A 24,099-nucleotide genomic window follows, 5' to 3' on the forward strand; every position below is an offset into this window, starting at 1 on the left:
TATATATATATATATATATATATATATATATATATACGTATATATATACACACACACACACACACCACACAAGGAGAAAGTTACAGCTGACAAGTTAAAGATACATGACGCATGTGCACTCTCTCCTGAAACTATGCTAAAATTACAGTGAATTTTTAAAGACAATGGATAAGAACAAAAAATAACAGGAGAGATGACAGCAGCAGTAACAAATGAAAGATGTCATAAAACAGATGCCATAAAACAATGACTGACTTAACGAACTGCAGAGCCGGACCCTAGCAGACAGTGGGATTTTCCCTAAAACGTGGGGAGGGATGTTTACATTATAATGGTTACGACAGCACTGTTCTCTGCATGAACTAAGTACACTGAGCAAACAAAAAAAAGGAACATAATCCCATGTCCTCCAACACTGTGCCACTCGAACAAGAATGCATCAAAGTCAAAGAAGGCTATTTTATTTTTGTTTTAAAAACTCTCCTACAATCAGAGAGAATCATGATACATTCTAGAATGCTTCAATATTTGGGTTTTTCTTGCACAGCTTTCCAGAGTCTATTTTCTTAACCCCACAATCTATCTATGTGAAATCTTCTTAATGAATTTAGAAACGCTTCATCCCAACACCTGTAATAGTATCTGGCATATAACAGGCATTCAATAAAAATTTTCTAAATGAACAAAAATAAAAGCAAAAAGTATGAATAAAAGGTGGCACTAGTATGGTAAAGGGAAGCTGGAATTAACCTGGCAAATGGAGTATGGTGCAGAAATTACGAAGAATGGGTTAGATGCACACACAGCAAGACAGAAGGTTCTCGGAAACACAGCTCTTAGTGATAAAGTAGGACACAGAATGAGGTGCAAGACAGAGTATTCTTCACATACATTAAAAAAACACAGTCCACAAAAACAAAATCACATACTTCAACATGGACAGAAACAGAAGCCACAAATACATAAAGGATACTATATCATGATCAAGTTTTAAAGCCACAATGAAGACAGTGTGGTGCTCACATGAGAACTGACAAATATACCAATGGAATAGAACAGATGGCCCAGAAACAGGCCTGAATTTGGACAAAAGTGGCACTGCTGAGCCAGGATGGTCTTCTCACTAAATAGTGTTTGGTTAATTGGCTATTCATATATAATAAAACAAACCCTGACCCCTACTACACCACAAGCCACTCATGTAAACTGATTCCAGGTGAATCAGAAATATAAATGTGAATATGTCTAGTACAACACTGTCCAAGAGAGCTTTCCGCAAATAGCCTGTATCTGTGCTGTCCAATATGGTAGCCACCAGCCGCATGTGGTTACTGAGCACCTGAAATGTAGCTACTGTGACTAAGGAAGTGAACTTTAAATTTTACTTCATTTTAATTAATTAAAATTTAAATAGCCACAGGGATCTACTAACTACCATACTAGAGAGCACAGATCTAAAAGATAACAGAAATGTAGATCTTCCTGGACCTTGGGGTAGAGAAGTATTTCTTATACAGGACAGAAAAAGCAGTTAAGTCTAGAGAAAACATTGATAAACTGAATTATATTAATATTAATAACCTCTATTTGTCAAAAGATACCATTCAGAAAAAATGAAAAGGTAAGTCACAGAATGGAAGATACTTCCAACAAATACAACTGACAAAGGGTTCATATATTCAAAAAGTGCAAAAAGCCTACAAATCAGTAAGAAAAATGACAAACAACCCAGCAGAAAACAAGTGCAAGAGATTTCAGTAGGCACTTCACAAAAGATGATATCCAATGGCCAATAAACACATAAAAAGATGCTGAACCTTGGCGTTAATCAAGAAAGGTACAAATTAAAACCACCATAAGATACCCTCATAACCTCCCAATATTTAAATTTTAAAATTACTGACAATACAAAGCATTGGCAAAGATGTGGAACAGCCAGAATTTTCATATATTGTTCATGAGAATAAAATTGGCAGAACCACTTTTTACTGTGTTGTCTACTAAAACTAAATGCCTACCCCCCCATGACATGATAATTTCATGCATGGCAACGTGCACCAAAAAATCTGCTCAAGAGTGTTCGCAGCAGCATTATTAAGCCATGAACTGAAACAACCACAATGTCTGCATCTATTTGTAACAGAATGGACAAATTGTTCAGTTTTACAAAAGAACATTATATAGCAATGAAAGTGAGCAAATTATTACACAAACATAAACTGAGCAAAAAGGCCAGACATAAAATACTTACTGTAGATTCCATTTATAAAAAGTTCTATAACTACAAGCCAAACTAAGTGTTAGAAGACAGGTTTACAAGGGGAGGAAAGAGAAAGGAATGACTGGGAAGGGGAATGAGAAAGGTTAAAGGAAGGATGGGAAGTTCTGTGTGTGATAATCCACTAGTGTTTTGTGCACTTTTCTGTGTATATTTCAATACAGCTTTTAAAAAAATACAGCATAGAAACTGTGCAGCCACTTTGAAAACTGTATGGGCGTTCCTCAAAAAAATAAAAAAATAGTGTTTCTCTGGTGACGCAGTGGTTAAGAATCCGCCTGCCAATGCAGGGGACACAGGTTCGAGCCCTGGTCCGGGAAGATCCCACCTGCCACGGAGCAACTAAGCCCGTGCACCACAACTACTGAAGCCCGTGTGCCCAGAGCCCGTGCTCCGCAACAAGAGAAGCCACCACAATGAGACGCCTGCACAATGCAACAAAGAGTAGCCCCCGCTCACCGCAAGTAGAGAAAGCCCACACACAGCAACAAAGACCCAGCGCAGCCAAAAATAAATAAATTTATTAAAAAAAAAAAAGTACTTCCCTAGCGTTCCAGTGGTTAAGACTCCACGTTTCCACTACAGGGGGCACAGGTTCGATCCCCTGTCAGGGAACTAAGATCCTGCATGCCACAAGGCACAGATGGGGAAAAAAAAAAAGAACAACTACCATATGATCCAGCAATCTGGTATATATCCAAAATAATTGAAAACAGAATCTCAAATGAGATTATTCACAATAGCTAAGAAGTGGAAACAACCTAAATGTCCATCGACTGATAAATGAATAAAGAAAATGTGGTGTGTGTGTGTGTATAATATACATTTAATGGAATATTATTCAGCCTTAAAAAAAAAAAGGAACTCCTGTCATAGGCTACAACATGGATGAACCTTAAGGACATTATGCCAAGTGAAATAAGCCAGTCAAAAATGACAAGTACTGCATAATTCCACTTATACGGGGTATCTAAAGTAGTCAACCTCATAGAAACAGAAAGAATGGTGACTGCCAGGGACTGGAGGGAGGAAGAAGGAAGTTGCTGTTCGGGGGGTACAGAGTTTCAGTTATGCAGAACTGGGGGTTCTGTTGCATAACAATGTATATGTGGTTGGCAAAATTGTATTGTACACATGGATATTTTGCCACAATTAAATAACAAACAGCACACAAAAACAAAATACAAATTATAAGAACACATTCAAATGGTTATCTATGAAGGGAGAGGTGCATGGGAGAATGGGAGCACATTATGCAAATAAGTTAACGTACGTGTGACTACACACATGCGTGCACGTGTTTGTTTACTTAAAGAAAGGGCCTCGCCATGATCTATAATGGTAGTGTCATGACCTCAAGTATGCCTCTGAGGTTCAGACAAGCCAAAACAGAATATAAAACAGCAGTAAAATCCAATGATGTTTGAGCCAAACAAACATTTGGAAAGAGAATTAGAACTTCATTTCTTACACAAAAATAAATTCCAGAGGGAATAATTAAAAGTAAATAAAAGCAGCCAAAAGAAAGTACAATGGCAAATTTCTATATAATTCTGAAGTGAAAAAGAGCTTCTAAGTATAAAAATGAAAGCAAAGAGCAGAGAAAGGTGGACGTCTGTCCAACTAGGAAGAATATTTAAAGGTTAAAAAAAGTATACTGGGGGAAAAGTGCATCTTAAGACAACAGGTTACTACCTTTCATGTGTAAAAGGTCCTTAAAAATAAGTAGGAAAAATATTAACACCCTCCTCTGAAAGATGAAAAGGTCATTTACCTAAAAAATGATCAGTAAATAAATATATGTGTAACTACTCATCATCATTAGTATTCAAAATTAAGGAATAATGTTTTGCCTTTAAACTGATGAAGAATAAAAAAACATGATAATGACCACTGTTTTAATGATGAGAATATGGACAAAGTCATACACTACTGAGAGAAGTATAAATTTACACAGCTTTTCTGGAGGATAATTTGTCCATACTTATTGAAAGCCTTAAAAAGGTACTGAACAATTCCACTTCAAAGTATAACCTAATGAAAAACAATGATGCAAAGATGTATGAACAACTTAATGCATAAACAACCTAAGTCAAGTAAATTATGAAATGCTATAGAGCCAATTAAATTCATACGGAGATCAATGTTTCTCAACCATGTTAATTTATGCGCAATGCTTCCTTGCTAATTAATACCGTCTGCAGATTCCACAAGCTACATGTTTGTTAAACTGTGTCATTTAAGTTATAAAGACAGACTATGATTCTTCCAAATGACACATGCACTTGTTTCCACTCAGGGTTTGCAATAGTCTCTTCACTTCCCTGACTGAGACTGAGATTAATGCAAGAAAACATGAGAAGTTACAGAATGATACATACAACATGATACTTTTTCTACAAAACGAAGTAGAGCCCCAGAATAAACACAGATATATAAATTGATCTCTATTCATGTGATGGGATGATTTTGGATTTTTATCTTATTCTTTGTGGAAATGATACACAGTTTTCATATTTTCCACGATAAACATATTAAGAATAATCAAGAGTTAAAAATGACTTCTTTGAAGGAACATCACTTGATGTTCTATAACAGCTAATTCTAAATATATAAAAAACTGCCTTGTGTTTTTACTAACTTCCTCTGCCTTAAATGAAACTCTGTGAAAATACAGAAAATATTTACTTTGCTCCTAGACCAAAACATAAAAAATTTTAGGAAACATTAAATGTATTTTCCTTTGATCACATAAAAATGAGAAAAAAAAGGACTTTTTTTTTTTTTTTTTTTTGCGGTACGCGGGCCTCACTGTTGTGGCCTCTCCTGTTGCGGAGCACAGGCTTCAGACGCGCAGGCTCAGCAGCCATGGCTCACGGGCCCAGCCGCCCCACGGCATGTGGCATCTTCCCGGACAGGGGCACGAACCCGTGTCCCCTGCATCAGCAGGCGGACTCTCAACCACTGCGCCACCAGGGAAACCCCAAAAAAAGGACATTTTTAAGCTTCCAAATAGAGCACTAAGAAAACTTAGTTACTGTTTTTTAATGCTCCTTTAATTCTATTACTTGTTAGAGACAACCATTTGTTTTATATTTCAAAATGTAGTTGACCCTTGAACAACATGGGGGTTATGGGTGCCAAAATCTAAAATAGTCAATGTGCTATTATTCAGATTATCTAACTACCCAGGATAATTTATTTCTAAAGCATGACACAGAATAAGAGCAGGGCATAGGGCAAAAAATTTTAATTACTGGGAATATTACGAGGTAAACTGAGACTAGCAATCTGGATAACAGATGGCTGAACAAGAGGGGCGGCTGGCTGGATGAGTAAATACAAATGAGGACTAGAACCCAGGTCTTTAAACGTGCAGGTCTTTCAAACTCGTTCCAACTTTTCCTTCTCTAAGCCTCTATAGAGAAAACATCATACCTTAATGGCTACTATTAAAAAGTCTGATAAGTACTTTTCTCATTACTATAAAGTTAATGAAACTGATTTTCTTGTGTGATTTATACCACTTAGGCTCATTACTTAGAGGAGTAAGATTTTTTCTTCATTGTGGATGTTCATCCCAATTTATACAGAATTAGCTTTTTTTTTTACCTACTTGACTAGCTGTGTGATCTTAGAGAAGACATTTATCTTCGCTAAATCTCAATTCATTTATAAATCTGTAATAAATTGAGACATAGTAAGTGTGCATAACATCTTCGTTATTTTACTATGAAGATTAATAAGATTTAGGGAGCTTGGCAGAGGGTCTGGCATATAAACTGTTGTTGCTATACCCATGTCAGAATGGGAAAAGCAATGGACAGGGAATTGGGATATAAGGGTTCTAGAGCAAGGGTTCACTTCTTTGTTAACTGTACAACTTTCCACGAGTAAACCTGCTGTCTGAGCCCCCCAGTTTCTTTATTGGTAAAAAGAGATTGCATTACCAGAGGTTACAAATTTGGGGCCCACAGACTACTCAACTCCCAAGGGTCCATGGGATTTTATAAACTCGGATGTGGTAGAAATTTACATGTTACTTTTACTAATCTCTAGCTGAAATTCAGCATTTCTTTCAATTATGGATGTAGCAGCAGGCCACAGTATTAGCAATACCATGACTTTGTCACTATAGAAATGACATGTTTTAAAATCACACTTCAGCTGTTAGTCACAAAAAAACACATATTGCTCAAAAATAAGTATTTTTAATAAATTGAAAAATATATTTCAATAGTTTCCTTCACAATCCTATGTATTTTATGCAATTAAAACATTCTTGAGAAGTCCACAGACTTTACCAGGCTACTGAAGGAAGCTACGGCACAGAAAGGATTAAGAACCCCTGCAAACCCTATAAATTTTAGCTCTTAATTTCTATGAACACACCATATACATATAAAGTTCAAAACAGGCAAAACAAATTCACGGTTAGTTCGGGATAGGGGCTAGTAGTGACAGGATAGAGAGGCTTCTGGAGTGCCAGCAATATCCCATTTCTTGACCCAGATGATAGTTACACAAATGTATTTGTCGTGAAAATCCATAGAACTGTACACATATAATTCTACGCATTTTTCTATATGCATGATCTATCTTGGAAAAACAGTTTAAACATATTTTTAGAAAAGATAGACTTGAAGCTGTATTTTGGAGCTTCATTATCCTGGTATTGGAATGCAGTCAATTTTAATTTTAATTTTCTAACAGGTTAAGTCCCCAAAGGAGTTTATTAAAAGTAAGTAAGTAAATGAATGAATAAATAAATAAATAAATAAAAAGAGGAAAAGTGATGGTGTCTCTCTGGCTTCCAGAAATTCTGACTTAGTGGTTTTGAAGTGCAATCTAGGAATCTGCATTTTAACATTCTGGTTAAAATTTTTAGGTGGTTAGCTGCACTTTTAGGTGATTCTAACATTTTGTACTCTGAAAGCACAACCTTAGATTAAAAAATTGAATGAAAAATGAAGACAGGTAAAGCCCGGTAGCTTAGAAAAGGAAGCTTATTTTATAGATATTTTGATTTGGAAGAAACCACAGTGGTAGTATTTTCTTGAACTTCTCATATTCTTTCCACAATATTCCTGACAGATGGGCATCCAATTCTTGTGTACTTATTTCCATACACAAAATAAACTAATCTCTTCTTCCACATGAACCCTTAAGTTACAAGACTCTTCGTAGTCTCTTCTTCTCCTGGCTTTACAGCCTTAGTCCCTTCAACCATTACTCTCCAATGTCTCTAAATCTGCTATTCTGCTTGGCGCACGGGAAGTACTATGTTAAGTGAACAGTGCCACATCACTCTAAAACAGTAGGATCTGTCCCTTCACTTAAACAACTGACTAAACCAAGCCCTTTCTATAAACGATATTGAATTCTGTTACACCACATCTTGATTTTGAGTCCCATTCCAGTCTTTCTAAATAATTCAGAAAGGGAATACAAACATATTAACAATACTATCCATCTTTTGAGATAAGCACACTAAGCTTTCTTCTGTACTCTGTTAAGGAGTTTTGGGAATACCACATTAAGAACAAAAAAATGAGAAAGAAATCCTAGAAAGTAACCAGCAGTCACAGAAAACAGAAAACAAATGCTGCATAACGATCCAGAAAGAAATCAGAAAGGAACCACCTCTCTGCTCACTTTTATCCTTAACTGTCCCTTAAAAATATCAACCCTCCCCCAACACTTTAGCTTATCATGTATATCAAAAAGCCTCAGAGGAACGAGAAGAAGTTCTGAGCAATCCAAAGCCAACAGGAAATCAACTACCTCAACAACTACTGATCACCTAATATGAGCACCCACAGAAACAAAGATCCCTTAAAAACTACGGAACACCACAACGTAACAGCTGCATGGAATCTCCCTCCAAATTATCATTATCAGAAGGAATGTATCCCACCATCCACTTTGTTGTCAAAAGCCATTATATACAAGCTGTGAAAATTAGTAAGATGGGTCAGTTATTTCAGGACATGCTATAAAGAACACTGGATTAGACTCAAAATTTTGGACTCTGACCATGTGATGCACATGATGCCTAAAATCGATTTACCCTTGTGCCTCAATTTCCCTACACACCCTGCTTCTATCACAGAGATTCTGTCAAATAGAAAACTATTCAAACGTGTTAGTTATAAAAATACTATTAAATAACAGCAGAAAATGTTACAGGAACACCAGGCTGAAATATACTCGAACTGAATGAAGACCCTGTTTATTGACCACCCAGTTTCTCTGCCTGGGAAACAGATGGACAGGCAGCAAAGTGTGCCTGACAGGATGACAGGAAGGGGACCTGCCACACCTGAAGGGTAAAAGTGAGACAGAAAGGTGGGTTAAAGATGTCAAAGTTTGATGTGCAAGGTTCACTGCTGCTACAGTATGATCTTTTCTTCTTAATTAAGGGCAATAAAAAGAGTGAGTGGAAATACGTAAATCTCCAGTCAAGTGAGTTTTAGCCAGGAACGCTGACACTGCAGACGCGATAGTTCAAGCATCATTGTGCTTTGCAAAGAGAGCTAGCATCATCATCAGGGTCTAAGAAATGCTCACTTGTTAAGCGCCAGTGTACCTTGGAATGGATGTATAATAGCTGTGGTTGTTAGAAAAGGCTGGATTAAAATTTAGAGATCCAAGTTCTAATCCCAGAGCTTTGCTATTAAACTAAGCAATATAACTTTGTTATGTAAACTTTTGCTAGGATTTACCTAAATATTAGGAAAAGACTATCTCTAGGCTTTCTTCCAGTTTTTAAACTGTAACACTATTTTACAGACGTATAGCTATGAACTCATAAAATCTAACCTAAATATATTAGGTATTGATATAAATGTAAGGTACACACATTTATAACCAATGACATAGACGCTGAATGTCCTGAAGACAGCATTATATTAGAAGCTCCAGTATAAGACGGGGCTTAAAAATGTGGAAAATATATTAGGTAAAGTGCATCAGATTAATATTAACAAGATCAAGTTTCAAGAGGGAAAGCCAATAATTACCATCTTTGTTATTTAATCTATCCCTTAAAAAATACACTGATATTTACATTAAATAATTTTCAAAAGACACGCTACTAATCTGAGTTTCCAGATAATTAATTTTTGTCTTTAACTCTTAAATGCAGTTAAGAATGACAGACAACTTACACTTTTAAATAACACAAAGCCCCCATTTGAAATGTAGGCTCTCTCAGAAACCCTCAATGTAAAGCCCTTCAAGATGGAAGTGCCTAGGAAGCAAACTTAATTTTAAATGCTTTTCTCCAAACACCCTTCTTTAAAACAAAAGTGTAGACTGCCATTAATTTTCAGTTAAAAAAAAAAAATACACGGAAGGGCAGAAAATGCCTACGGGAAAGCCAGCTCTAAATTCTGCATAACAAAATTAACACTCACATTTTGGTTACCTAACATGAAAGACATTAGAGCGCACTGAGAGATAACATGTTGGAAGTTCTGGGTTCTGGTTGTTAGCTCTGCCACGAAGAAATCAAGTGATCTCTTAATAGCCTGGCTTTCTCATTTGTAAATAAAGGGAAATGGTAATGACCTGTAAGGTTCCATTTCGACTCTTAAGTATTTCAAAATTCTTATGGTCACATTTTTTAGCTGCTTGAAAACAGGAACAGAAAACTGATTTTGCCCCCCTTCCCACATGATCATTCTCTGTCAAGAAAAGCTTGAGTCTTATTTTCATATTTTCTTCCAACCAAAAAAAAATAATAAATAAAAGGAGACATATTTAGTGTTTGTGCATCTTCGAATCAGACACTATTAATCATTTCTTTTAAAATTAAATTACCTACCTCACTGGGTGTTGTGAGGATTAATTCATTAGTGTTTGTAAAGCACTTTGAGATCCTCAGGTCAAAGGCGCTATAGAAGTGCAAAGTAGTAGTATTATTACTAGATTCTTGCTTAGTTAAGGAATTTCACAATCCTTTAAAAGCTAACTCTGTGTTATGATTTAGACATCTATTTGTAAAACCCTGCATTTTATCCACATTACTTTTAACTCTTCTTGAATATCTTATAGATAGACAGGGGCAGAATGTTTGGAAACAAATGATAAAGGTTTAACTTTGATCTACAAATGGAGGGAGAGACTAAGGGAAAATCCATTGTGACAAATTTTGTTCAGCATAAAATTTTAGTGAGAAATCTTGTCAATCAGATTTAGAAGTGTGCCTAAGTTGTACCCAAAACAAAACCAAACCCTACTTTAATCACAGATTCTGTAATGAGAAATTCCTTTCTTCAAAGAGAAAGGGAAACAATTTTCAAATCAACTCCACTTTAAGAGGGGTACTGAGCTTATAAATTACGTTACATGCGTATACATGCAACTGTCATTTAAAACCTTTATACTTAAATCACAGTAGTAGTATTAGTATAAACTGATGTCAAAATAATTAAGCAGCTTTTTCTTTAAACTACGCTCCCACCCCCAATTACACAAAGCAAACTATGCACTGAAAAGAGGTCAAAGCAATTTTGCTTTTATGGAATTTTAAGAGGAAAAAAAAAAGAGGGCCAAGGCTTTAAAACCAGTTAAAATCTTTTATTCCACACTTCCCACCCCTTTCTCTAACCAAATCTTCTCACAATTAAATCAAAACAACACACACACGTACACATACACACACACAGAGCTAAGAGAATCAGAGCCATCTATACATTGGATACTCTGCTCGATAAACACACTTTACAAATCTGCCAACATCCTCTGATGAGATTCTCCAGCATAAGCTCCAGTCCCAAGAGCAAACTGAAATTTAGATATTAAACTTTAAATACTTACCTCCTGCTCCTGTTGAAAGATGACGACTCTACCACCTTTATCTCCGGTTGCTAGTAATTCTCCAGAATGATTAAATTCTACTGTAGAAATTATATCTGCTGTATAAGTGAAACAAAAATGAAAAAAAGACATTAGTTCTTTCTCAACTCACTATAGAGTTTCTTAATGAGAACTTAGCATGTTTTTCCTAATATATTCCAAGTCTATACATCAACCTGCCATCAGAAATAAAGTAAATCTAAAGTTCTTTCATGAATATTTTGCTTCACCCAGAAGAAAAAAAACTCCCCAGAGTAAACCAGTGACACTATTTTAACAAACAGGAACACGACAAATAATAAACACAAGCACTTTATTAATATTTCACTAAATTCATGAATGTAAGGAAATCAACAATTTGTGAAACATTCTATGACAGCACCATTAAACATTAATATCGATAATTATTGTGCTAATTTTCTTTCTGATATACTTTTGATAAGCTTCTTTATGCAAACCCAAAAATGGTCTATAAAATTAAGACAGATATAAATAAAATGGGGAAATTTTTAAAATGTAAAAATAATTGCAGGTGGAAATTTAACAATCATAAATATATAAATTAAAATTATGGCTTCTTAAACAAATGTTTGCAAATAGAACACACTTATACCAGCAATGCTTTGTGCTATGCACCTTCAACATGCACAGCTCTTCTTGTGGCTCCCAAACACAGCAGGGGCTACTAGAATCAGTCATGTTACACCCAAAGTCGGTGCTAACTTCACAGTCAAGTTCAAATAAAATTATCAGGGTTTTTTTCCTTGCTTTTTGACACCAGAGCCATTTTCCTAAAGAAAAAAATCTAAGTTACAGAATTGGGCATTAAGATAAAGCAATTACACTAAACAATTCACCATTTTCACAAGCATTATGCCATATTAGGAAAGACCCTATCATACGCATGTTACATAAACAATCAAACTTTTACCATAAGAGAAGGGTCATTTTCTTGCCTATATTAGCTAACCGTAAGAATTTTAAAATGTAACTTTATATAGTAAAGAACACTGTATACTTTAAATTTTAAAACTTACTGACCAATGTATTGTATCATATCAATAACCTGTCCAGCACAGCATTCTACCATTTTTTCATTTTAGTGATTTTTCCAAGTTCAGCTTGATTTTAGAAAGCTTTCTTTGCTTCCTCCATTGTCTAGGTCCAAGGCACCTTACCTTTTTGGAACACTCTGAGAACCTACTGAAAGTTCACATGCTCTCCCAAGAAACTGTACATATTTAAGTACACACAAAAATTTGCATATAATTTCAAAAGGTTTGGACAGCATCCCACCTCCAGGTTAAAACCTTTAGCCCAGACAACTCACCGTGGCCGGTGGTATCAGGAGGAAAGAATAAATCTAGTGTTTACACTACATGCAAATGCAACACCACGGTGTAAAACTGAATATACTGTACTATTCTGTAAAGCCCAACATCTAAATACTTAAAAGCCATTCTATTAGGTGCTCTGTACTGTATTTACCTCTGTAGTAAATATAATAAAGGATTAAAAACATACATAGTCCCTGCACTTAAAGCACATTATAGTATAGTTACAGAGAGAAAGTAAGTAGGAGCTAACAATATCAGAACAAATAGTTACATCTTATTTGAAGGTTAGATTCTAAAATCAGGGAATAAGGTAAAAGCCATACATAGTAAAAATTATCTTTAAATTCAAATCCCTCAGACAGGCACCACTTTGGAAATGTAAACTCTTTCTCTTGTTCTTTTAAGTCCAACTCAGCCAATTTTCCCTACAGCATTGATAGCTTGTGGTTTCTTTGGCTAACTCATCAAATGAACTAGTTAATTTGAATATAAAGTCATGCTTCACCAAAAACACCTTATCTCTCGACTGTAGTGTATGCTCTTGGCTTGGTGAAATGCTCACACCCGATACCAACTCCAGATTCATTCTCCTTTTCACTCAATGGAATAACAGGAAGAGTAGGCTCAGTATTTAAATTATTTCCTCTTTCCCCAGGTCCAAATTGTTGCAACCACCTAAATTAATTCCTTGTTAGGTAGATGAACTATTACAGATAAGACTTAACAGGGCATATGTCAGTGATCACAGTATGACCAGCCTGGCTGGCCTCTCTGTTGGGCAGTAGTAAAAAGCAGGGAGGACAGAATGCTGCAGGATGGGCTCCATTTCTAATGGGGAGAAATGTCGATCTTCCTTAGGTGAACTGGACAGGGGGAAATCTAGAGGTGATTAAGTCAGTAAGGAGATCATTATAATAAGAGGATTGAGGAGATCTGGGATGGGGGTGGTGGCAGTAGGGATTCCACACCTGTATTATTCTTAGAGACAGAACAAGAATCAAGGAATAAAACAGCAGGCACAATACCCCCAAGTACTGAAGACGTTACTGACTCACATAGCTGGTTATAATGAGGTCACTGAACATCGGATGGGGAAGGGAAGGAGACGTGTGTGCACGTGCATGGGGGGAGCACATGCATGGGGTGTGGAGGGGAGGAAGGAGAAGAGGAAAAGACCAATAATTTAGTGCAGGACGCAACAGGAATAGTAAGACATCTGCCCTTACAATGTGTCACTTCTTATGCTAAGAATGGTTATTTTACAACAAGAACTGCAGAGTAAAGTGAAATGATACGTGTTTAGTACCAAACCAGCTTTGCAGCAAGGGTACAAAACTCTAAGAGGTACACTTGAGACAGGCTGAGGAACCCTAGAAACAAATGGCCTACACAGTGAGAGGCTGAACGTCAGGAAACGACAAGAAACAAAGATCTATACCATAAAAGTCAACCCACTTTAAATCCTTGAGGGAGAGAAATATTGAGTGAAAGGCATACAATTTTCTCATTTTAGATATTTTTAAGACACTACTGTTTGTGACTATCTTGCCAAAAGCCAATGAACAAACAGAAAATTTTAGAAATAGCTAACCAAGCCACTGACGCTTAGTGAGTAGTGTAGAGGAATTTTATTTGGGGGAGGGGTGGGCAGGCAGACTCATGGCCTCCTTGCTGTGATTTTTATACTGCATATATTTAATATAGCCATATTTCAGATAAGTAAATTATTTTCCTGCCTTGTATGATGAAGTTAAATAGGTACCACGCCATGGTGTTCCCTCCTCCTTCCCCACAATAAAAGAAAGGGGAGAAAAGAAACACCATGATTTCTGGATGCCTGGCCATCCACACATGTGTGAGAGAGCCACCATATACACAAACACCTATTAAATCTCCAAGTGTACGACTGCTTTTAAAGTTTTTTTGAGTTGTAAAATGCCTAGATCTCACAAGGTCTCACTGAGAATATGACATATAAAAATGATGAATAAAAGGGAGAATAAGATCAAATTCTGCTTTGTAGACCAAGAAAAATATCCAGGAATCCGTTACGGAGTATGCTATGAAACTGAGCTTTGAGCTGTATGTGCTTCTACACCCTGGCGTGCCAAGAAGGGGATATGGGTTTGCCTGGATACGGCAAGCACCCAAACCTGTAACCTCCAGTTCTGAGAAAGCTCTTTACCTCAGTTTACCTCAGTGTGCCATACAAACATTTCTGTTTTCAAGTGTGCCAGGATGTGTAAAAGATGAGGAAGCATGGCTCTAAAAATAGTGCTCCCACATCATGTGCACTGATACCCAAATGAGGTTGGTCAAACACTGCTATCTATGTATTTGAAAGTAACAGTAATTCTGCTCCTAGAAAATATTCTTCTAATGTTCTGATTCCTATGCCATTGAAAAATATTACAGAGTAGATGACTGCAGGAAGTCTACAACAGCACTGTTCGACAGAACTCTCTCATTCCCATGGAGGTGTCCTATATCTGCACTGTTCAATACAGTAATCGCTAGCCACATGTGGCTCCTGAAGTTTTAACTTTAGCCATGTGTCTAGGGGCTATCATACTGGACAGCCTAGGTCTAAAACATTACAGAGTGGACACTGACTTCTACTGCAAAGCCAAGAATGCTGGAACTAGGAGAATTTTGAACCTTTAAACAGTGCACTATGGGTAAAACAGAACTACCGTGCACACACACACCCAGATTGTTACCTCAAGGAGCAGGCTGAAAATATAAATGCATTTCATGAAAATTTAGATTCCTGGATACTATTTTTAAAACAAACTGTTAATGAAAGCCTCAAAAACTTGAGAACACTTTACTCTTGAGATTAAAGTCACTATCATATACTTTAAAAAGGCAAAGACATTAACCTCACTGTTAGAGTCATATTACTGAACTCAAGGCAGGGTCCGGTAATAACACATCAACTAGGTCTGTTCTCATAAACCAACAAAAAACTTCCTCTTCTAAAGAGAAAAATAAGAATCTTTCCTATGACCAATAAAAATGTTATTTCACAATGGAAAAAAACACCTGTGTTAATCATCTAAAGAACATTCTAATACAGTTAATAAAAAGGAAGGACTCTATCAGAACATCAGACAACGGTCCTACTGTGCCTTAAGTCAACACACAGCCATTTTAGGCACACACTAAAGCAAGATTTAAAAGGCACAATCTGATTTTTGGTAAGAAAACTTAACACAATGTTTTTGACCTTTGTTATGATATTCTATATACTATTAATAAAAACCAAGGAATTTATAATGTGTTACACAAAATGGAACTCTAATTTCTTCCAACCTCTTCGTTCTAGACTGTCAGCGCCCAGGTTTCCTCCTAAGAAGGTGAAATAATCACTTTCTTTTGGGGGTGGAACGGTAATTGGTGGTGGTGGGAATGACAACAGCAGTGTTACTGGTCTTTTTTCACTTCATCAGGCACACCACACCATCCCCTTGTTACCTACCTTCTCTATTTCTTATGTACTCTAATAAACAGAATAGGACACAATCAATCAGACAACCGAAGGTTCAAAAGTATAACACGCTCAGCATAAAAATCAGATGAGGGAAAATTAATAGATAGTATCTATAAATGGTAGTAATTAACAATAATGACTAAATATTAAGTGATCAAATTATTATTAGCTCTGACATTCTCTAAATACTTCAACTCCTGCACTGTAAGACACTTTATGGGGTTACTCATTGATTTTATAATTCCATTTCAGGACTACAGTCCAAATAAATAATTTGAAAGAAACCAATTAAAATTAGTACCAACACGGTTATAGGTGAATTATTTACATACAGGCATACTTCATTTTATTGCACTTCCCTTTACCATTCTTCGCAGGTACTGCGTTTTTTTACAAATTGGAGGTTTGTGGCAGCCCTGCGAGGACGAAGTCTATCAGCACTATTTTTCCAACAGCATTTGCTCACTTCCTTTCTGTGTCACATTTTGGTTATTCTCTCAATATGCCAAACTTTTTCATTATTATTATTATTTTATTTTTAACAGTGATCTGTGATCAGTGATCTTTGATATTACTATTGCAAAAAGATTATGACAGCAGTTTTTTTAAATAAAGTGTTTTTTCAATTAAGGTATGTACATTGTTTTTTTAGACATAAATGCTATCGCACACTTAACAGACTACAGTGTAGTGCAAACAACTTTTATATGCGTTGGGAAACCAAAAAATTTCATGTGACTCTATTTACTGCAGTCATCTGGAGCCAAACCCTCAATATCTGAGATGTGCCTGTTATGAAATAAGCTGAACGTATTTCAAACATCCGATAATGAGGAAATATAAAAGTAACCTCTAGTACACAGGTTGGAAAATTATGGCCCACCAGCTGTTTATGTAAATAATGTTTTATTGGAACCCAGCCATGACCATTTGTTTATATATTGTCTTTGGCTGCTTTCACTTGACAACAGCAGGGTTGAACAGCAGAGACAGACTGAAAATATTTACTATCTGGCCCTTTACAAAAAATGCTCCTCAACCCCTGCTCTAGAATATTAATATAATTGGATATTAACATTAAATGAACAAATATGACTTATGTGGGTACAGAGACACAACAAACTAATGTCAAAGCACACACTGTCTACAGACAGGTACAACTATAATGTGCCAAGCACTATACTAAGTGAGCATTTACATATATCCTCATTTTATCCTTCTAATACCACTATGATATAGACATCATCTTCAATTAATAGGAGTGTACGAAAGCACGGAGAGATTAAGTAACTTGCCTATCACACCTCTGTCAAGTGTCAGAGCCAAGATTCAAATTTAGCAGGTGTGAACAATCATATGGATAAGGTGGCAGCACAGAATCCTATAAATCACTGGATGATGAATAAAGAAATAATATATGTGTTCAGTTTACTGCTTCTTTTTCATTGCCAAAATGTCCGTGTTCAATAAAACATTTAGAGTCAAACTACATCACCTTTATACTATTTACTAATGACCACATTACAGTTACTTGTAGCCCTACCATAAAACTGAGCATTTTTTTCAGCACCTGCTATATTCAAGGGGCTGGGTGATCCAGTCGAAATTCTACCGTCTAAAGGGGCTTAAAGCAGAATGTAATCACAACAGATAAACAGTTAACCAAGAAAAGATTTAGTAAATGTTTAAGAGAACCAAAGAAGGAATATTGTAAGGCAAAATAAACAATTATAAAATGAATTCTAAGCATAAAGACTGAGTAAATATATAAAGATGCTCCCTTCATTTTAAAAATAAATGGGGAGGAATCAACTAGAATAAGCTGCTTACATATTTTTACCCATCTGGATTATAGATTCCCAAAAGTTTCACTTGAAACAGTTAACATAGCATCCACTGAATGCTGACAAACCTGATGCTGTATTTTTCTCAATATGATTAGTCTTTATTTAAAAAAAATTTTTTTACTGACCTAAGAGAATTTTTATTGTTAAATACAGATACACTTTTTAATGAAACAAGAATGTGCAGTATTTTTTCAATAAAATTATGTCAGATCACAAACATTTTTACTTAATCCTAAATTTAACTTAACCTGGTCCAACCTGTTATTTATTCTTATTCCGCCCAGAAAAAAATGCATATACTTTAACCCGTGTCGCAAATTCACTTGCTCACAAAAACATTACTGAGCACTTACTGTGCTATCACTGAGACATCAGTATTAAGAGCCCCCCCATAAGAGCAGCTCACACTTACACAGTGCTGGGTACTGTGCTAAGTACCCCTCAATATGATTAGTCTTTAAAGCTAAGTAACACAGAAGAAAATTTTAAAGGTTAAAATTCATAAAATACTATAAACATTGCTGCAGCAAATAATTCTAAAAAATTCAGGCCTAGCTACTTTATGCATCACAAGATAGCATAAATCTCATGACAAGAGGTTCACAAAAATTCTATGAATAACCACTGTTTCTTAAAATTCTACATTTTTGATATTATCTCAAAAGGGACCGCTCTGACGAAAAAAGCAAGCGTCTGCGAAGACTTGCTGCAAGAGCACCTGCCAGCGTGGCCTTCTAGGTATCAAATGAAACTTTCACACCTGGAAGAAAATGAGCTTATTAGCAAGTTGACTATACTGAATCTTGCCTTTTTGCAAATAATATTTAATTTCCCACAAAACTCTACTAGGTAATCAGTCTCCTTTCCTTTTTGTTACATTTCAGTAAAAACAAAGGTTAACAAAGAACACTACAGCTAACTGCATAAACGAAGATGTCCCAAAAAAGTACCAATAAAAATGTGAAGTTAACTTTGCACTTCCTCTTTCAAAAGGCTGAAGTGAAAGACAGAAGTCAAAATTAAAAATCTGTAATTGGTCTTCCGCTTCTGGCCATGCGGGAGTAAGACAATCTGGATTCAACCTCTAGCTATGAATGACTAGAAAACGGAACAAAATATATGAAACTGTTTTCAGACAATGGACAACATGGAGTTTAGGACTGTGAACCCTTAGAGAAGAGTAAGTGAGCCCTGTATTTGCCCTAACTTACCACCTGGACAGTGCAGTGAGTCAGGAAGAATCCAAACATAGGCCAGCAACCTCACCGAGTTGTGGAGTCAGAAACTGGGGGTTAGGGAAAGCCAAAGCAGCTAGATTTTTGTGGATAGAGTACAAAGAGAAAGTTCAAGGGATCTACAGAGATCACTAAAAATCTTTGGTTTAGTACTGATCTGAAGACATGTGGTGTGCCACTCCACAAGGCCTAGAAAAGAACCATCAGAAAGTTTACAAGTGTTCAGAATAAAGAGGTCTCCCACTCAGTCAGAGTAAAGAAACCTCATAATTAATAAGGCATGAGGTAGAGTCCTCAGAAGGGTATCACCTTAGTGGTGAGACTAAATCAGCACCATATTGAATTTGTCCTGACAAAGCTTAAAAGCAAACATTGAAAAACTGATCTCAAGTAACTTAACCACGTGCAAGGACGGAATCCGACAACAACGTAAATTCACGCCTGGCATCTAAAATCACCAGGAATGTAAGGAAGCAGGAAAATATGACCCATAACCAGAAGAAAAACAAACCAATAGAAACAGAACCAGAAATGACAAAAATGATGGAAGAATCATTTTTAGAAGACAAGGGCCTTAAAATAGCTGTTGTAAAAAAAAAAAAAAATAGCTGTTGTAAATATGCTCCATGTGCTCAAGACAAAGAAGGAACATGTGAAAATGAAAAGTACACAATTTGAAATGAAAGATACATCAGATAGGATTAACAGATTAGATGCTGCAGTAGAAAAGGTCAAGAACTTGAAGGCCTAGTAACAGAATCAAAACAAAATGATGCAGAGTGGGGGGAGAAAGAGAACAAAGTCTTGATTTGTAGGACAATATCAAGTGTTCTAACATACGTATCACTGCAGTCCCAGGAAAAAAGGTGGGGAATATTTGGAAAAATGACCAGTGCTCAAGCATGATGACAGTATATGTAGAATAATCCAACCAAGGGATAAATGCAGACTTACAAAGGTATACAGTAGTGGCAACTCAATAAACTTCATTAGTTTTTTGTTAGTGATGTGACTGCAAAATCATGAAGAATTCCAACACTTCAAAGCATAATCTTCCCCTGATTTACAAAGTAAACTTTAGTATACACATTAAACACATACTAAAAGTACCAAATAGAGTTGGGTTTTAGGCTTAGAAAATAAAGTCTTTTTCAGTACCAAGAACATTTGGCAGAATATTCTAAATCATGCAGACCATGGAACAACTTCTTCCTGTTCAAGACTGTCCTGCAAACTGCAGAATAGCTAATACTCAGCCCATGCCTAGTAAGTGCCAATAATGCCTTTAATCATTGGTAAAATTAGGTAAAAAAAAGAATTCAATAGGACTAGAGTCTACTAATATGTATATATTTGATAAAAGGTATGGTGAAGATATAATGGTCATAAATCTTCATACTCAAAGATTTTTACTTTATACTTCATATACTTCAGAGTTATTAGGAATAGAAGAGTTGACAATAATTAGAGAAGGTGGACAAATCCTTTTCCACACCTGACAGATTAAAAATAGGTAGGGAGGGCTTCCCTGGCGGCGCAGTGGTTGAGAGTCTGCCTGCCGATGCAGGGGACACGGGTTCGTGCCCCGGTCCGGGAAGATCCTACATGCCACGGAGCGGCTGGGCCCGTGAACCGTGGCTGCTGAGCCTGCGTGTCCGGAGCCTGTGCTCCGCAACGGGAGAGGCTACAACAGTGAGAGGCCCGCATACCGCAAAAAAAAAAATAAAAAAATAAGTAGGGAGGCAGGGAAGGGAGAAAGGACAGACACTTGAAAAATATAATTGATACACACACACACACACACACACAACTTCATACCAATATAAAAATACGTATTTCTTCCAAAGAGCTTTGCAATTTAAAAAACTCAGGTGCAGCGACAGAGCCCCTTAAAAAATTTTACTTATAAAGACCACATTCTCAATCACAATAAAATTAACTAAAGATTAATAACCACTGGTTCTAATCAACCACTTAGTAACCTTAAAACTCTAAGGGCAAAGATAAAAATCAGTACTGCAATAAAAATATTTTAAAAGATTTATAGGAACATAAGTATATAAATATTTAAGATAGTATTGTTCTTTTTTAAAAAAAGAGATACAACGATCACTATAAAACAAACCAACTTATAAAAACTGAAAGAATAAAAAAGCTGAAATCCCACCACAAGGGATAACCATAGGTAATGAATGAACAATCTTTTAAGCAAACTCATGCAAATTGCAAAATTTGTAAGAGATGTATTGATATTTATATATGTTATGACTTCTGTAAGACCAATTTCAGTAATGGAATTAAAATTAACTTTACTCTTTTTTTTTGATCACACAAATAACTACTTTGTAAAAAACTATAGTCATCTACTCTTAACCCCTCTTTTGAGAGAATTTCAGTATAGTATATCCTTCCATAGTTTGTCCACATGTACTTCCCATGCTCAGTACAAAAAAATATCTATTGTGCTGAGAAAGAATCTTATCTACATTATATCGCTGAGTTAAAAAAAAGTTACAAATCATATTTGATCCTACTGAACAGAAACAAAACGATCAGAGCATTACGAATTGGTGACCAGAGCGTAGACAGGGAGACCTGTAACATACACGAATGACAGACGAATCTCTACAAAGTAAAAAAAAGTAATGAGGTAGCACTACACACCACTCAAATGACTAAACTTTTATCTAAAAATTGACAATGGCTGGTGCTGGTATTGAGCAACTGGAGCCCTCACATACAGTTGGTAGGAATGCAACCCACTTTGGGGGAAAAATTTGGCAGTTTCTCATAAAGCTAAAAACAAACACCATGCAACCCAACAACCACATTACTAGATGTTTACCCAAGTCAAATGAAAACTTATATTCACACAAAAATCTGAATGCAAATGTTTATAGCAGCTTTATTTGTAATCACCAAAAACTGGACACAAACCAAATGATCCTCAACTGGTGAATGAATAAACAAAATGAGGTATATATCCATGCAATGAAGCACCACTCAGCAAAAAAGAAAAAGGAACAAACTACCAATAGAAGCAGTAACATGGATAAAATTCAAAACGCATTATGCTAAGCGATAGAAGCCAGATTCAAAAGGCTACACACTACATGATTCCATTTATCTGACATTCTGGAAAAGGTATAACTACAGGGATAGGCGTGGGGTAGAGGTTGACTACAAGGGGACATGAAACTTTTTGGAGTGACGGACCTGCTTTTTATGTTGACTATGGTAGTGACTGTACGGTTTTTATCAAAGCTTGAAGAACTATACATAAAAGGAGAAATTTCACTGTATGTAAATTATACCATAAGAAAACAAGAACAAAATCCAACTACTGGAATCTCATCTCAGACATGCCAAAATCTGTCTCTTACGTTTTACTTACTGGTTACAAGATGCTTTCCTGCTCTAAAACCTTCAAGGTCCTCTAAGGATTACAGAAGATTTTTGAAGTACTGCCTGGCATTCAATCTCCTCCATAGTATGAAGACCTCCCTTAGGTATACCATCCTACTTCCTAGTACCATAGCACTCACCAAATTCTCTAGTGAAACTGAGGTTTTTACACCTCCCACATACATACTTTTGCCCACCCTCAACTACTCCTTCTTTAGCTTGGATATATTGTCTACCTTGCCTGAAATACCTTCTTTCCTCTCCCCCTTCCTTCAGCCCTTCTGTATGTGCTCCATCAGGGGAAAAAAACAAACAAACAGAATTAATTCATATAAGATTTCTGGAGAGGTAGAACTACACCAGAAGATTAAAATCTATAGATGTAATAAAATAAAAATGTGATTTTTACACAATAACTAAATAGAAGACAAGTGGACTAGGAAAAATACTTGTATTTCTAGAAACAGTTCATATAACATAGGAGAACAATTCACAGAAGGGGAAATACTAGTAAAACATAAGGAAAGAGCCAGTCAAATCAAATTAAATAAAATTTTTAACAAGACACCATTTTCTATCTCCTAAACTAGAGGGAAAATACTAATTGTTCATAAGGCTGGTATTTGCCTACACTGTATATAGAAGTATATATTATTACTGTAGAAAACTACATCATAATTTATATCAGAAGCCACAAAGCATTCATTCCCTTGGAACTTCACGTCACTTCATGTCATAAGTCATCATACTGAAATAATCCAAAAAAAATTTTAATGCATAAAGATACTAATGTCTTTAAAATATCTATAATGTTAGAGAATATAAGAGAAACATCAATGTGCTTATCCTGCCAATATCCTTTCACATTCTGCTCTCATTTTCCCTGAAATCCTCCTCTCTTTTCACCCTTTCCCTACAAGCCCTGGCTCTTCATTAACCATTAGGGAAGAGCAACAAGACAACTGGGCAAACAGCCTCAGCTCTGCTATTAAGTAATAATTTAATATTACTAATTATTACTAATAATATTACTAATTATTACTAATATTACTAATTATTAATATTACATTATTAAATTATTAATAATTTAATAATGTAATATTACAGTGAGTAAGTCGATTAATCTTCATGAACTTCAAATTCCTCATCTGCAAAGAAACACTGACAGATGATCTCTTCAGAGGATTTGTCTTGCACAGAGCATGTACACAACATATACTCAGACACTTAAACTCAACACATCTAAGGGAGGAAGAAAACAGAATAATGGCTGGAGAAAATTAACATGCTTTTGTTAGGATGCATAAACTTCTAATATGCAAAAATTGAAGACTTAAAAGAACAACACATCTGCAACAGTTGCATAACTCTACCCGTGACCACGGATCTCTGCGAGAGATCTCACTCTGACAAAAATGGATCCCAGATTTATTTCTTAACATGGAACTCATCAACAATAGTGATTTAATGAAAGTTACTTCCAGTTAGTTTTAAGCTAATCAGTGATGAAATAGGAATGGAACCCAGACAATGAGGCTGCTCTGCTCAACTTCAGCCACTGCTGCAGCAAAGCACCAGAGATCCTCATGTCATCTGTCGTTAACTCGCACACCTTCATGAGATGGTATCTTCCTCGCTTTTA

General features: G+C 35.9%; 1 protein-coding gene across 5 annotated transcripts in view; it reads right to left on the minus strand.

Annotated features, from left to right (window-relative positions):
• The window catches only part of PPP2R2A (protein phosphatase 2 regulatory subunit Balpha), an 83,433-nt gene that overhangs the window by 18,076 nt on the left and 41,258 nt on the right, over positions 1–24,099 (minus strand). For 4 of the 5 annotated variants that reach the window (XM_004270682.4, XM_033429785.2, XM_033429786.2 and 1 more), the window contains one exon: positions 11,102–11,199. In XM_004270682.4, the coding sequence (XP_004270730.1) occupies positions 11,102–11,199 (98 nt within the window). Of the gene's footprint in view, positions 1–10,106; positions 10,126–11,101; positions 11,200–24,099 lie in introns of those variants that run through there. The other variant, XM_033429788.2, reaches the window with a different exon arrangement.

This window comes from Orcinus orca, chromosome 6, assembly GCF_937001465.1.
Source record: "Orcinus orca chromosome 6, mOrcOrc1.1, whole genome shotgun sequence".
Classification (NCBI taxonomy): domain Eukaryota; kingdom Metazoa; phylum Chordata; class Mammalia; order Artiodactyla; family Delphinidae; genus Orcinus; species Orcinus orca.